Below are 16,746 nucleotides of genomic sequence, written 5' to 3' on the forward strand. Positions count from 1 at the left end.
ATCTATTTCCCCAGACCAGCACTGCACGATTTCTGTACTGGATCCTCATGCTTCAGCTTCTGTTTGTATGCAGAGAGAAGCAGCACAGCCTGGTGGTCTGACTTAACAAACTGAGGGCAGGGTGTGGCTCAGTAGGCAATGGTCAAGGGTGTTTGGGCCCCTGGTGGAACAGGAGACGTGCTGGTAATATTTTGGCAACACACTCTTGAATTTGGCCTGGTTGAAGTCACCGGCAATGATGAAGAGGGCTTCAGGGTATCCTGTTTCAAGGCTGTCGACCATGGAGTATAGTTCATTGAGTGCAGGCTTCACATCCGCCTGGCGTGGGATGTAGATTGCCGTCAGGATAGCTGAAGTGATCTCCTATGGCAGGTAGTATGAACGACACTTCAGCATTAGATTGGGTGAGCAGGAACTTGCCAAGACCGTCCTGTCCGAGCACCATAAGGAGTTGATTAGGAAGCAGACCCTTCCCCCTCTAACTTTTCCTAAGGAAGCTGTATGGTCCATCCAGTGAATTGAGAAGCCCTCAGGTTGTATGGAGCAGTCAGCTGAAACAGCTGTAAGCCATGTTTTGGTGAGACACAGCACAGAACTGTTGTTCCCTTTGTCAAAGTCCCCTTTAATAGGTCATTTTCCCCCTCATCAACATTATACAATCCTGCTTCTTGTGCAACAGAAATTATATTAACTACACTAAAAACAAAACCAGAACTACTCATTTTCATCATACTTCCTGGTTTCTAATTTCTTTTACATAAAGTACCTTGACAGTTTGCTGATGTTTTCTGTCTGCATTGACAGGGGATTTACACAAGGAATCAGAATCAGAATTATCATCACTAACATATGACATGAAATTTGTTGTTTTGCAGCAGCAGTACAGTGCAAAAGACATAAAAATCTATAAATTACAAAAATAAATAAATGGTGCAAAAAGAAAGAAATTAACGAGGCAGTGTTCATGAGTCCATGGACTGTTCAGAAATCTGATGGCGGAAGGAAAGAAGCTGTTCCTCAATCAGTGAGTGTGGGTCTTCAGGCTCTTGTACCTCCTCCCCAATGGTAGTAATGAGAAGACGGCATGTCCCGGATGGTACATGTCCTTAGTGATGGATGCCGCCTTCTTGAGGCACCACCTTTTGAAAATATCCTCAATGGTGGGGAGGGTTGTGCCTGTGATGGAGCTGGCTGAGTCTACAACCCTCTGCACCCTCTTGCAATCCTGCACATTGGAGCCTCCATACCAGGCTGTGACACAACCAGTCAGAATGCTCTCCACCATACATCTATAGAAATATGCTAGAGTCTTTGGTGACATACCAAATCTCCTCAAACTCCTAACGAAGTAGAGTTGCTGGCATGCCTTCTTCGTGATTGCATTGATGTGTTGGGCCCAGGATAGATCCTCTGAAATGTTGACGCCCAGGAGCTTGAAGCTGCTCTCCCTTTCCACCGCTGACACCTGAGTGAGGACTGGTGTGTGTTCTCCTGACTTCCCCTTCCTGAAGTCCACAATCAGTTCCTTGGTCATGCTGATGTTGAATTTGAGGTTGATGTTGTGACACCACTCAACCAGCTGATCTACATTACCAGGTAATGTACACAGTCCTATAATGTTTTCCTTGGCTAAAAAAAGTTGCTCTTTCTGCCACTCTTGCATTCATTCTGAAACCAATTTGAAAACCAACCTTCATTTGATTCACACAAATTAGCTTCCTGACTGCAGTGTCTTACTCTTGATCAAACCACCACTTATATAACATTGGCATAAATGTGGTGCAAAAGTCGGGCGAAATATATCAGAGGGTCGCCATGACTGACTCATTTAAGTAGAGCAAGCAAGGTTCTCACCAGGCAACAATGGGGATCATCAAGTTTTTGGAGGTTAATAATTTTAATCTGGTTGCTTTAAGCAGTCTGACAATATTTTGCTAACAATTATATCTCACTGCTGAAATAAAGTAGCAGTGTTAGCGCAAAGCTTCATCATGATAATAAGCTTCCCCATTATTTGAAATACCATTTACAGCACACATATCGCTTTACAAATGCCACTTGTCAGGTTCATTCAGAACCAAAACCGGAGGATTTCATTCCCTTCACTGCAAACTTGTGAGTGACCACGGGTGGTGAATCATGCATGTCAATGCCCAGTTCTCTGTCATGATGCTTTCATTCTGTAATTCTCAACTTCCACAAACCCAAGTGCCAACTGTGCAACAAAGGGCACTCGGTGACAACATGAAGACACAATGTCTCTTCAATGTTCATATCTAAAATTATGTATTATATTGATGTAAACATTTGAAGTAACATGAAAGGTTTACTCACCCGAAAAGACATCTCCAGGTTCTCTCCACCCCAAATATCCATTCCTGCATCATAAGTTCCAATTTCTTCAAAATAACCCCTGTCTATTGCAAACAAGCCCCCTGCCATGGTTGGTGTCCTAATAGAAAAATGAGAAGTCACATTTAATCCCAGTACAGACAACAGCAATTCATGGTGTGTGCATAAGACTTGTGTCAAAGTATTTGTGACTATCTTAAAGAAATATTAATAATTTAAACTCATGGAGATTTTTTTTTACATCTGTTAAGTTTACTGATGCTTAGAAATCCACCTTTACAGCAAGGCTGTTCTTCCTTCTGAACTGGGAATGTTGCTTGTACAGTATGTGTGTCTGGTAAAGAGTGTGTACAATTTAAGGACCATCAGTATAAACAGATAATTCTCTCACCCATTTCACTGGCATTAAATTATTTCTTTAATTCTTACCTGTTTGCCGTCCATCTTAATAATAAATGCTACAGTACATGCCATGAATAAAATGCATATCTGTTTAAATTTATGTCAGAGTGGGTGTGGGGGACGGGTGGACCTGATGTACTAGAAAATCACAATGATACTGATTAGGGAACAATACTTATGTACTCTTTTCTGAGGAACAAGGAAAATATTGTAATATGTAAAGAAGCAGGTCCTTTAAACAATGTACTTGAGGCAGTTTATTTCCTTTTACTTGGATATTCTCCTGGTATATTGTTCATTTGGGCCATCCAGGGACAGTGCCAGGACCATTGTCACAATTGCAACTGGTATCAGCTTCAAAAAAAAAACAGTGGTATCACTGTCTTCCACCTAAATGCAGAGAATTTCCCAAGGCATCACTGGTGGTTCATTTCCAGTTCCCATCAAAAGACCATGTAAGAGGTTGACAAATGCTGGAGAGATCTGCAACAACCCTCTTGTGAATGCTCAACTCACTCAGAGGCATCACCAGTAGCTGAATATAGAAACTCTCCAAGACGCAAAAGCTCATGCAAAGTAGAGCTTTCAGCCATGCCTTTGATAATATGGAGAGGCAGGAAAGAGTTGACGACCATTCTCCACTTGGCACATGCTGAATACAATGCCAATGTCACATGCCTGCATCAAGTTTAGTTTGATGAAAACAATGCAGAAATTCAAGGCCGGCTTAAGACAAATTCACTGCATTTGGCAAGGTGACCATACCAGCCAAAGAAATGGGTATTCTAGCAGTTAAGGAAGTTCTGAGACTCTGGTTATTCTAGTATAGTAGTTGTTATTGGACCAGAATTCTGGAGGCCTGGGTTATTGATCTGGAGACACAAGTTCCATTGGCATCAATGGACCAAATGTTTGGAAGTGAGTACAACTGACAGCTGATACTCTTGTATCTTTCAGCAATGACAACCAAATGCCAATCCTCTACCTGTGGGGTTCATCTTGACAGTGCGTCAGCTAAAGATATCAAATCAAAGGAAAAGCATAAAATGTTAAAATGAAATGTACTTTATCTGAAAGCATGATAAATAACTTCCAACAAAAGGGAGTCTAACCATCTACCATTGGCATTCAATGGCACAACCATTACAGACATCCGCACCATCAACATTGACCAGAAACTCATATGCAACAAATGCATAAGTACAATAGCTACAAGAGCAGGTCAGAGGCTGTATAATCTCTAACAAGTGACTCACCTCAGAGCTCCCCAAGGCAATTCCACCATCTAGAAGACACAAGTCAGAAACGTGACAGAATACTCTCCACTTGCCTGGATCAGTGAGGCTACAACAAAACTCAAGAATCTTCAAGGCAACTAGCAGCCCACTTGATTGGTATTCCATCCGCCAGTTTAAACATTCACTCCCTCCACCACTAATGCAATGAGAGCAATGTGGACCATCTAAAAAACACACTATCGTTACCTGCCATGGCTCCTCCATCAACATTCAAGGCCACACAATCTCTACACCAAAGACAAAATCAGCAGGTGCAAGAGAACAGCACCACCTGCAGGTTCTCCTCCAAGTCACATACTCCCACACTTAGAAATGTACCGCCATTCCTTCATCATCACTGGATCAATATTCTGGAAGTGTCTACTCACCCTTCAGCAGAATGACTGCAGCAGTTCAAGAAAGTGGCTCACAATATCCTTCTCATAGGAATTTAGGGATAAGCATTAAATTCTGGCTTGCCAGTGGCACCCAAATCCCAGATATGAATAAAAACAAATAATAAAAGACAGCCAAAGTAAAGGGACAAATATGAATTTGATCTAATAGCCATTACAGAGACATGGTTACATGGTGAACCAAATATTCCAGGGTCTTGCTGTTAAAATGGGCAGGTAAAATGGGAAGCTGGGGCTCGGAGTGGGGGGGGGGGTGGAGAAACAGCAGGGGGTAGTGCTAATAATAAAGGATGAATGACTTGGAAAATGAGAATGAATAAGGCTGGAGGTAAGACATAATAAGAGAAAGCATAGATGGGAGTAATTTATAAGCTGCCCAACAAGTTAAGGGGTTAGGAAGAAATAAGAGGACCTTGTAGTAACTATAATGCAACAATATTAAGCAACTTAAATACACATGCTGTGAACAGTTTTGGGTGGCAAAAGTGGAGTGGAGGTGAATTAACAAAAATGCATTTCAGATCCATGGAACAAGACAGGGAATGGAATATTTTATATTCTATCTGTTAAATGAGATGAAGTAAATTAGTAATTGAAAGGTAACCTAGTATCAGAGCAATCATAATATGACATAATTTAATATCAAGGCCAAGAATGAAGTACTGAAGTCACAAATCTTATCAAAATCACTAATGACAGCCTGTGTAACTGGGACTAAATTAACACATCCTTCCTCTTCTTTTTTGACCCATCTGATGCCTTTGAGGGATCCTCCTCCAATGGCTCTCCACTATCATTCTAGCTGACTGAAATAGTTTTTGACTGATAATACTCTTGTCTATTCTGTCATAGCTAGAAAATCACCCACATTATTTGCAGATTCATGCTTTACATCTGGCCTCACCACAAGGATCTGTTCTCCACTGCATTCGACATATTGATACCATCATAACACAAATAGAGCATTTGTTTCCATGTGAAAGCTGGCATCGACCAGCTCTACCTCACCAGTGTCTTCCATATCCTTAGATGCTGAAATTTTCTCCACCTGGACACTGGGAAATAAACACATGACACACACGGTTTACTATCCCACTAACTCATCCTTTCCCTTGGCATGACTGAAAAGGAAGCCAAATGTGCCCAAATGTCACTTCTGACCTTAAGTGAGTTTTACACTAAACATCCACACCAGCCCCAAAATGACCCATTTCCTCCTTTGTATCATTGCCCAACTTTGTATCAATCTCAGCTCATCTGCAACTGAACCCCTCATGCATGCCCTTTGTCATTCCTAAACTTGACAACTCCTGCTGGCTACCCTTATTCTACCACGCATAAACATGTGGTCAAAAGCTCCACTGCTTCAGCCTTAACTGGCATCAAGTTCTTTTCACCCACTAATACTGTATTCGTTCACCAATACTGAAGATACAAATGAAAGACACCTTAACCCAAAAATGTAAAGTAAAAAGGAAAGGGGGCAGAAATAAGGATTATGTGTTCTGGAATTTAATATGAAAGAGTGATCTGATTAAATTTCTCAAAATATTAAGAGGGATTTAGGGCAAATAAAGGAAAAACTATTTAGCTGGTTGCCGGTCTAGACTAAAAAGGATAGCCCATAAATCACTAATTTTATGTGGTGAAGAAGCTCTTCTACACATAGAGGGGTAGTAAAAATTTACAGCTTGCTTCTCCAAACAGTAATGGATGTTAAGTTATTTATTAAGTTTTATAGCTTAGATAAAAAGATACTTAAAGATGCATCTGTATAGAACTCTGGTTAGGCCGCATTTAGAGTATTGTGTGAAATTCTGGTCACCTCACTATAGGAAGGATGTCGAGGCTTTAGAGAGGGTGCAGAGGAGGTTACCAGGATGCTGCTGGATTAGAGGGCATGTGCTATCAGGAGAGGCTGGACAAACTTGGGCTCTTTTCTCTGGAGCAGCAGAGGCTGAGGGGTGATCTGTTGGAAGTGTATAAAATTATGAGGGGCATAGATAGGGGAGACAAGCAATATCCTTCTCCCATTTCTGAGCGATCCAATACAAGAGGGTATGCATTTAAGGTGAGAGGGGGTAGGTTCAGAACAGACGTGAGGGGTACGTTTTTTTTACTGAGAGTGGTGGATGCCTGTAATGTGTTGCCTGATAAGTGGTGGAGGCAAAATCATTGGGGGCTTTTAAGAGGGGCTTGGATGGGCACATGAATAAGAGGAAAATGGAGGCATATGGGCATTCTGTAGGTAGGAGGCAATATCTATGTCAGCACAATATTGTGGGCTGAAAGGCCTGTTCTGTGCTGTACTGTTCTATGTTCTTAAATGGGAAAAGGCAGTTTCGTGAAGTTAGGTCACAGATTTGCCATGAGCTGCATTTTTATATCCCCTATTCCTAAGTGATGGGGAACTAAAGGAGATTCATAAACTGCTGCTGGCCCATAGAGGAGTCACATTTGCGTGAGGGTCTAGAAATGTCTAACACTCATGCAGCAAAATGTTGGCTTTTTTTTTAAGGAATCACATGCGTTCTATTTCTCTCACCATAGATCGACTCAACAGATGGCAATCATTGTAAAGTGACAGTTTTACCTTGCAAGAGTAAAACTTGTTAAATGCAACTGTTAAATAATTTCTTAATAGATTCTTAACCTTTACTAGAAAAAGGAGAAACCAGGAAAATAAGTTTGTTCCCTGTTACTATTCACCCATTAATAAGGACTGAGATCAATATTGAGCACTGAACTTTAGAAAGGAATCCAATGTCTCAGGGAGGGTGCAGGTGAGAGGCATTATAATGGTATCAGGGACGTAGGACTTCATAATTGGAACAGCCAGGGAGGTGAAGAAGTGATTTATTAGTGTATTCAAAATCATAAATAGCTTTCAAGAGTAAATTGAGTCTCCAGTTGTAGAAAACTCATTAATTAAAGGCCATAGATTTAAGGCAATCGGCAAGAAACAGAGCAGGGACATGGAGAAACCACGTGGGGAATGGGCTGTTGTATCTGGAATATGTTGCCTGAGAGTGGTGGAAGCATATTGAATAATGACTGAACCAAGTGAGGTGGGAGATGATGAGCAGATGGAGCCAGGTGGGGGTGGACGAGGGGCTGGTAGATGATAGGTGGAACCAAGTGAGGTGGAGGATGATGGGCAGGTGCAGCCAGTTGGGGAAAGGGGAGAAGAAAGGTAGAGACAAGAGGCCGGAAGGTGACGTGAGATGATGGGCAGATGGAACCAAATGGGAGAGGGGATAGGAATGGTAGGCCAGGGGAGGAGACACTCAGGTAGATAGGTGTGTGGGTGATGGGCAGATGGATCTGGGAAAGGTGAACAAACGGAGAAAGAACCTAGGCAGAGAGTTGGAGAGGGAATGGAACATGGGGGTTTATTTGAAATTGGAAAAGTCAATGTTCATACCAGTGGGTTGTAGGTTACCCAAGTGGAATATTAAATGTTGTTCTTCTAGTTAGTGTTTAGCCTTGCTGTGGCAATGGAGAAGACCGAGGACAAACAGGTCAGTGTGGGAATGGGAAGGGGGGTTTAAGTGACGTGGAACTGGAATCACAAGATGGCAATTGCAGACAGAGTATTAGGTCACCTAATCTATGCTTGGTCTCGCTGATATAGACGGGGCCACACCGAATGCAATAGACGAGGTTGGAGGAAGTGCACATGAATCTCTGCCTCATCTGGAAGGGGTGTTTAGGTCACTGGTGAGGGAGGAGCAAAGGACAGGTGTTACACCTCCTACAGTTACACAGGAAAATACCAGGGGTCAGGGAAGAGTGGGTGGCGATGGATGAGTAGACCATGGAGTTACAGAGCGAGTAGTCACTGTGAAAAACAGAAAGGGGCGGAGAGGGAAAAATGCCGTTGGTGGTAGGATCTGTTGCAGCTGGTGGAATCAGCGAAGGATGATATGCTGGATGCAAAGGCTAGTGGGGCAAAAGAGACGGACCAGGGAAACTCTCTGTTCTGCCTTGGGGAATGAAAGCAGACGTCTGGGAAGCACAAGAAATGTGAGTGACGGCTCCATCAACCATGGTAGAGGAGAAGCCAAGTTTCCTGAAAAAGGAGGACATTTCAGAAGTAAGAGGAACCATTGGGCCAACCAGGACAATCAGGCCAGAAATCTGGAGAAGGTAAGTATACACCCAGGCACAGCTCAACAATCACAACTTGCACTTACACCTTCAAAGAAAATTTGACTCTGAGCCACAAGGGGATAGTAAGACAAGTGGCCAAAAACTTTGTTGAAGCAGTAGTTTAAAGGAAAGAGGGGAAGAGAGGTAAGGAGATTTAGGAAGGAAATTCTTGAGTTTAAGGCCCAGTTACTGAATAAACAGCCCTCATAATATGAGTGGGTAATATTGAGAAAGGGCAAAAGGAAAATGCAATACAATGAAGCCAAATAACCCAATCCAAATTAAATTGCCATTCCCTTTCTCAAAACATGTTATATCTTCCTCATCTTCATTAGTATTGTTCCAATTACATTATAATAATCTGTAAATTACCACTGCATTTTATAAAGCAGCTCCTGTGCTTCTCTCAATCCAGCCTCTTAATCTGCCCAATGCAGAATTGATGATCTGTAAATTAGAGCCACAGGTCTCGATGATTGCATTAAGCATCTTCATTTTGAACTTATGTCCTCAGGAGCTCATTTAGAGCTGGAGACCAGAAATTTCTGAAATTACTTTTGCTTTGTTGTATTTATATCCGAGAATAATAGCCATAGAGTCATCATTAGATCCAATAACGTTGGATCAGAATGCAATATAGTATGCAATGTGGTCTGAACATTATAAGACTGTCCTAAGTTTTTCAGCTCCGAAGCTCAATAGCTAATGGAAGAAGCCATGAACCCTGAAGCACAGAAATACCTTGGCCTAATTGTTTCTAGTTCGTTATTAGCATTGGCTGTTTCATCAGATGCTCTTTCTTAACCCACAAAATATAACCCTTGCCATTGCTTATGTATTGCATTATTAAAGTGCTGTACATAGAATGCACATTGCAAGTATTTGCCTGATCTTGTTGATAAACTTTTAACACTAACTTCATTCGATAGTCAAGAATTATACTGAAATGTATTCATTTTATCCAAATACCAAGTCTCTAAGCAGAAATATGTGCTGAAGATTATCTCAAAGAAAATGCTTGATCAATGATCACTTTTTCATTGCATACCCAGTGAAACGATGTTTTCTGGAAAGATTCAAGCACCCACCTCAGCACTTCTAACTTCAAAGATTAATATATCTTCATTTAAATTTATGATTGTTTCATCCTCCTCCAGTACTCACCGAACAGAAATCGTTCTGTCCCCTTTTCTGCGGTCCATCTCTCTCTGAGGGACAGGATACCAGCGGAAGTTCAATTTCCAGTTAAAGCCACCATATGTCATATCAGAACCAGCCATGTATTCAAATGTATCATCACTAATTACGTCTATAATTGGGCATACCACGGTTTTTCTGCATAGGAAAAAAAGCTGTAATTAAAGGCAAAGATTTTGAAAATCAACATCTTATTCAATATCTTCTACAGCTTAGTCCACTCAGAATATTCTGTTCATGCCTCAGTAGGTAGCGCTCTTGCCTTTAGGTCAGGATGCAACATCACAAATTTCTATCTTCAGATGAACTGTTAATCTGGTCAAATCTGTTTTGTCAGATATATGTGAAGATCCTGCAGCACTATTTCAAAGTGCAGGAAATGTGTCCCTGGTGCCTCAGCCAATGTTTATCCCTCAAGCAATATTACTTACATGTTTCCTGCAGGGGGTGGACAATTAAAGATTATTGTTAATGCTGTTATGGAAATATGAAGGGACTGACCCATTTCCTGTATTTCACAAATGATTTCATTTTAAAGTGCTTTATTGACCACAAAGTCATTTGGAACGTCCTAAGGTTCTGAACATTGTTTCATAAATGTAATTTATTTTCTTCTAATATTTTACATGAACAATTACAAAACATATGCAAAAATAATTTTTTGGAAAATATACAACATTTTTTCAGCAGTTATTAAACTTTTCAATAATGAGGGTTTGCCCCAATCCCAATCTTACCTCTCAATCTGTTTTGATTCAGCTGAGTCTGAACACTCCATAGTTAACTGTGTTAGCCACAAAGCAAACCCTGGCCTATGCTACATTCATGAGGCTACCAGTGAATAAAAAAAACAGCCAAACTTTGCATACAGCTTTAATACAACCATGCCCAAGTGATGTATTAAGCCAACAAAAGGTCATTTATCATCACCCAAAATTTGTATCCTCTGCAATTATCTAGCTCAGTTCTTTACTCAGTATGTAGATCCCATGATCTACCCAAGGTCTAATAATGCTCTAATATTTCATTTAAGTACTGAGAGAAGCAAAAGACTGATGGTACTTCAAATTGACTGACTTGCTCTGACAAAATGATAGAGGTATAGTGGTCATCTATCACTAGTGTGCTACACCACCTTACTTTAACGCACATGATGCTTTGTACGTTGCACACATTAGAATATCAGTCCTCTAAGGCCTTGAGCAAAGCCAGTGCAGGTCTCTCACTAAGCTTTTTAAAGGCATTGTTTCCATCCTGTGAAAATCTTCTACAGCTTGCAAGAAAAAACTGTATGCTTATACTAGTATCAAGAAGCAGTCTGACTGCCTCCACACACAATCCAAAGGTGTAACAATATGCCAATAACTATAATTTAAACTAAAAAGATTAAGGCAGAAAACTTTATCATTGGTGGCAATGTGCATGTCTATGACACTTTGTTCATGTTTGTGAATCAGACAATGAGTTATTAGGGGCTGCATAGTCTGTTTCTGATTATCTCCAGCTGTTGTTTTCCAAATGCACATCAAATATCCATATGCACATCTAGGTCTTTGCAGATACACTCCAGAGACCTAAACTGGAAGATCAAAGCTTTCTGCATTGCATCTTTCAAGAGATATTTGTGATTCCTTACAAGTTGCATTTGGTTCTCTAAGCTTTAATGGGGTAGATACTACATTGCTGAAGATTAGGCACATGGCTCCAGAAGCAATTCAGCTGTTTCAAACAACAGAGGGATAATGATGAGGTTTTGTGGACTGGATATGTTTTTTCACCTCCATTAACTGAAATTTTTTCTAAACAAAAGAGGGTGGCAGTACTGTGACAGATACATGGAAGAGCAATATTAACCTGCACAAGTGACCAAAGCATGGGAATGGATTTGAGTATTTCTATAATATACCACAATGCAATGTTCCTTTGGACATCAAAGTCAGACACTGCTACATCTTATCATCTAGTTCATACTGGTGCACAGTACTCAGTTACTCAGCGCACAAGGGCCGCTACTGATCTCCATGTCACTGGTACAGATACTCCCTAGCTTGTGCTTGCCAGCTGCTGGATCACTTCATCTTCATCTTGTTGACTACCTGCCTTTGGCAAATAGCTTTAGGATCTTCACAAAGTGTCAGCAACACTGTGAGTAATTAGGGTGTAGCCAGTCGCAGTGGCAACTAATACACATAAAAATCAAGTACATCTTTTCACGTAAAGAGTTCCAGAAACATGCTGGTCTTTTCATGTCCTGGGTCTCTCAAGTGCAATCATATTTTCTCAGTTTACTATCATAGTAGTCATTCTGCACAACTACAATGATCCAAGAGTTGAAAGACTTAACACTGGAGAAAGGAGAAGGCGATGTTGTAGAGAGTGAGAGTGACAGCAAGAACAAGCCAGAGTGAGCTTGACAGATGGTGACAGACAGAACGAAGGGAGAAAGAAACAAGCAAGAGAGGACAAGGAGACCCAGGCGTGAGTGAAGGAGAGCAGGCGGGAGCCCCTGGCACACCATCCCCACCCCTCCTACCTCCACAAGGGTGAGAACAAATGGAGTCCAGGTCAGAGACCCAGACTTGATTCTTTTGTTTGAAAGCAGGGCTTGGTATGAATCAGAGCTCCTTCTCCAATCACCAGCTGAAGATCATGCTGACTCTGTGGTAATTACCCCAGCACTGGGAAGGGTGGAAGTTGCTTTGTCCCTGGGTCTACAGTTCTGCCTGGATCCAGATCTGAACTGGTGTCGACTCGCATCGTTTACTTTGCGCTGAAACTGACTCCAGTTCATCTTAGAGAATGCTGGAAACACTGAGCAGATCAGGCAACATCTGCAGAAAGAGAAACAGTTAATGTTTCAGGTCCAGGAAGATGTTTCTCTTTCCACAGATGCTACCTGACTTGCTGAATATTTCCAGGATTTTCAGTTTTTATTTCAGATTTCCAGCATCTGCATATTTTGATCTTCTTCTGGTTCATTTCGGTCCAGCTCAGTCACCAACAACAGCATGTAAAGAGAGAATAATAGGCAAACTTAGATCAGGCCAGGATGCACTTCCCAAGCTATTAGCCCCTCTCCCAAGGGTTGTTGCTTCTCTCTTAGGGCTCCTGCTCCTGTCCCCTTGCTGTACCTTGTACTAAAAAAAATTCTTAATATTGCAACTCAGCAATGAATACTGTGGTTACGAGACGATGGGATACACACTTAGCAACAGCACAGTGAATGAAATCGGAATGCACAAGAGGCTAGAATTAAAACACTGTAGAGGCCAAAGGTTCAGAGGATTGGAGAAGGATACAACCAGTGAAGAGGTTGGAACACCATGAGAATTTTAATGTTTATCACTAGAGGTTGTAAAAGCAAAGGATTTTTCGGGGACTATTCAAAGATACTGGAATTCTATTCCTGCTTAATAGATCAAGTAAAACAGTTCATCTCAAAATTAATATTTCCAATTGTGCAATTAAGTGCAACTTTTTTAAATGCTCAATTCCCCTATTACTGAAAGAAGAGAGAACAAAACATGAACCTGGCAAAGCTGAAAGCAGCAAGCTCTTTTTCAGACTCCAGCTTTGTCAAATGAACAACGGCTTGCAGTTTCTGCATGGCTGCACTAGTTTTGCCAGCATAATTTGCCCAAAGAGACATAACTGGCACAAAATACCACAGAATCTTAAGTTCAATTTATGTCTAACATATATCAAGTTTCTTTTGTGTCATTTATAAAACATCCTGCTGGAAGCTGGACCGACAAGAAAACTAGCCCTGCTCCCACAGTGAAAGAACTACAAGTCAGATTTCCACCAATTCCAAAAGGAAAGTGGAAATTAAAAGTGTGCTGCAGATGCTGGAAATCAAAAACAGAAACATAAAATGCTGGAAATACTCAGCAGGTCAGGCTCCATCTGTGGGAAGAGAAACAGAGTTAACATTACCAGTTGAAGACCCTTCATCAGAAATGGGGTCAGAACTAATTCTGATGAAGGGCCTTCAACCTGAATCATTAACTCTGTTTCTCTTCCCACAGATGCGGGTTGACCTGCTGAGTATTTCCATCATTTTATGTTTATTTTACTAATCCCATTCATTTGTTGGTCAATGAGGTTCTACAACTTGTTTCATTTTGGTCTTTTAATGCTTTAAAAGCTCTTTTTTATGAACATAATTTAAAATTGGGTTATAATTGGTGGACTGTCACTGCCTTTTCAGCTGTACTAATTAAGTTCACCATCTAAAAAAATTTAAACCACTGTCCAATCATATTGATATAAAGCAGAATTTGTCTTCAGCAATAAATGTGTTTGAGCAGAAATTGATGGCATAATTTGCACCTAGATCACCAAATATACCCACAGTAGAATCTCTCCCTTAATGATTATACAGACTTCTTACTGGTACTGTTAATAGAGCTTTAATTTATCAGTTAAGAAATTAACGTGTCCAAAGATAACGAAGAAACAAAATCACAAGAAACAAAAAAAAGTGTTCAAAAGCAGAATTTTGTAACTATATTATGCTGGGTGAGCTTTCTTTTTAATGGTTTGAGACTCCAATCACTTTCAACAGACAGATGATGGGAACTCTATGCCAGATCTCTCATAATAAAATTGGTCCTAAAGTTTTTTTCTGAGGAATTGGCTAATGTCTGCTGAATTCCACCTTCAACAATTGCAACTTCTGGTCTATAAAAAAAACACAGAAAATTGAAAAATAACTACTTTTCTAGAATTCCAAGTTATTCCAAGTTAAAATAACTACTGGGAACATCCCAAAGAAATTTCAGTTCCTTAGTGAAAGAACATAAAACACTACAGCACAGTACAAGCCCTTCGGCCCACAATGTTGTGCTGACATTTTATCCTGCTCTAAGATCTACCTAACCCTTCCCTCCCACATAACCCCCTATTTTTCTATCATTCATGTGTCTATCCAAGAGTCTCTTAAATGTCCCTAATGTATCTGCCCCCACAAACTCTGCCGGCAATGCGTACCACGCACCCACCATTCTCCGTGTAAAAAACTTACCCCTGACATCCCCCTTCTACCTTCCTCCAATCACCTTAAAATTATGTCCCCTCATGTTAGCCATTGTCGCCCTGGGAAAGTAGTGAAAAGGCAGCCCAACCTATATGCAAACTAGAAATAGGTTGTGTCAGTGAAACCAAATTCACAGCAATCAATTCTTTGATGGGATTCTGTGCTCTACTACACCCTAAACAAAGACTGAGGCATTTTAAGTCATGCGAAAAACAAAAGAGAAAAAATTCCTAAAATTCAACGAAAACATGACATTAAATCTTTTTTAACCCAAGCTTGAAATCAGTACAAATTATGGCCAGCTTTGAATCAATCTCTGTACCAAACATTTTCTAATCTATAAGTACAACAGCTCTTGAAAACTAGATCAGTGTTTTATTGACATTTTCCCATTACTAAAATAAGTTTTCTCCATTATTAGCTGCCAAACATTTATTCATTGTCCAAATAACGCTCAATGAAAACTTAATTGTTCTCCACAGTAATAAGGCACAAAAACATCTTAATTGCACTTTTTATCCAGAGAGCCTTGCATTTCAAAATTGAAAATTCAAAATAATAATTTAGTTTTACTCGATTAAAATATTAACTATTTCAAGCTGAGGGCAAATTAATCACACAATAACAATATGAAGAGTAATGTTAATATTCAAAAGTTAAAGGTTTATTTGCAATACCATTTATAAATGCTTGCTTTTCAAATATGTTCTGTCAAATATGTGCCACTATTTCAAGCATTTCAATCATACATAAAACTTACATTTTTCAGTTTTCTCCTACTGTACACACACATATCAATGTCAAGGATATCATCATCAGCTTCTCTGGAATTTTCAATTACAATCAGCTACCCTAAAGTAGATATAAATATTTTCCTTTATGCAGCCTGCTCAAACCGGATAATTTCAACATGGTTTGAATCGACAAGATTCTTCAGATATTGTGCAATGACTGAGGCTTATGGCTGGAACTAAGATAGAGTTCCATTAAATGAAGGGATTGGATGAGGCTTCAGATGGTACGTTTCAAATGTTAGTAACCTTAGGAAAATGACTGAGGCTGAAAAAAGTAACATTCTTAGCTTAAATATGATGCTTCAACAGCCTATATCAGGACCTGTCATTCTATAATTGCAAGCACACCTGACACTTTTATGACTTTGTAGAAATAAAATTTATTTTTCTGACTTGTGAGGCAATAACATAAGATCAGATCCAGAAATGTTTTGAAATTAAATAACATTTAAGAAGATTTTTTTTACATCACACACATGGCATATGTATTATTCATTTCTGATAGAGACATCAATACAACATACCGGTTTTCTTTTATTCTTGCTAGCAGGGGCTCAAGCCAACCAACAGTGCATTCACAGTGTGCATCTAGAAAAGTAATGACCTGGCCCTTTGAAGCAGCTGCACCCCGAAGCCTGGCACGAATCAATCCTGATCGTTGCTCCATCCTAATTATCTTAACTGGAACTTGCAAATTCTTAACGTAATTCTCCAAAGGTTTCTTCAAAAAATCTGCAGAGATGTGATTCAAAACTAATTTACTCAACAATAAAAAAAACCTGAAAAAAATGATAATTTCTTATTTTGTGAAACCCTTTACTTAAAAAAAGTCTCTTTTGAAAGTGGGAGCTGCAACATATCATGGCATCAGTTGATTAAGTGATTTTTAAAAAAATTTTATTTACAGCGTGGTAACGGGCCCTTCCGGCCCAACGAGTCCGCGTCGCCCATTTCAAACCCATATTAACCTACCCGTACGTCTTTAGAATGTGGGAGGAAACCGAAGCACCCGGAGGAAACCCACGCAGACACGGGAGAACATACAAACTCCTTACAAACAGCGACAGGAATCGAAACCCGATCGCTGGTGCTGTAATAGCATCGTGCTAACCGCCATG

General features: G+C 40.2%; 1 protein-coding gene across 1 annotated transcript in view; it reads right to left on the reverse strand.

Moving 5' to 3' along the window:
* Nucleotides 1–16,746, reverse strand: part of galnt13 (UDP-N-acetyl-alpha-D-galactosamine:polypeptide N-acetylgalactosaminyltransferase 13) — a 271,947-nt gene that overhangs the window by 71,501 nt on the left and 183,700 nt on the right. The window contains exons 5-7 of the mRNA XM_052011859.1: nucleotides 16,153–16,360; nucleotides 9,764–9,934; nucleotides 2,335–2,452 (exon numbers count right to left, since the gene is read on the reverse strand). Coding sequence (XP_051867819.1) covers nucleotides 2,335–2,452; nucleotides 9,764–9,934; nucleotides 16,153–16,360 — 497 coding nt within the window. The remainder of the gene's footprint in view (nucleotides 1–2,334; nucleotides 2,453–9,763; nucleotides 9,935–16,152; nucleotides 16,361–16,746) is intronic.

Source organism: Pristis pectinata, chromosome 1 (assembly GCF_009764475.1).
Source record: "Pristis pectinata isolate sPriPec2 chromosome 1, sPriPec2.1.pri, whole genome shotgun sequence".
NCBI lineage: Eukaryota > Metazoa > Chordata > Chondrichthyes > Rhinopristiformes > Pristidae > Pristis > Pristis pectinata.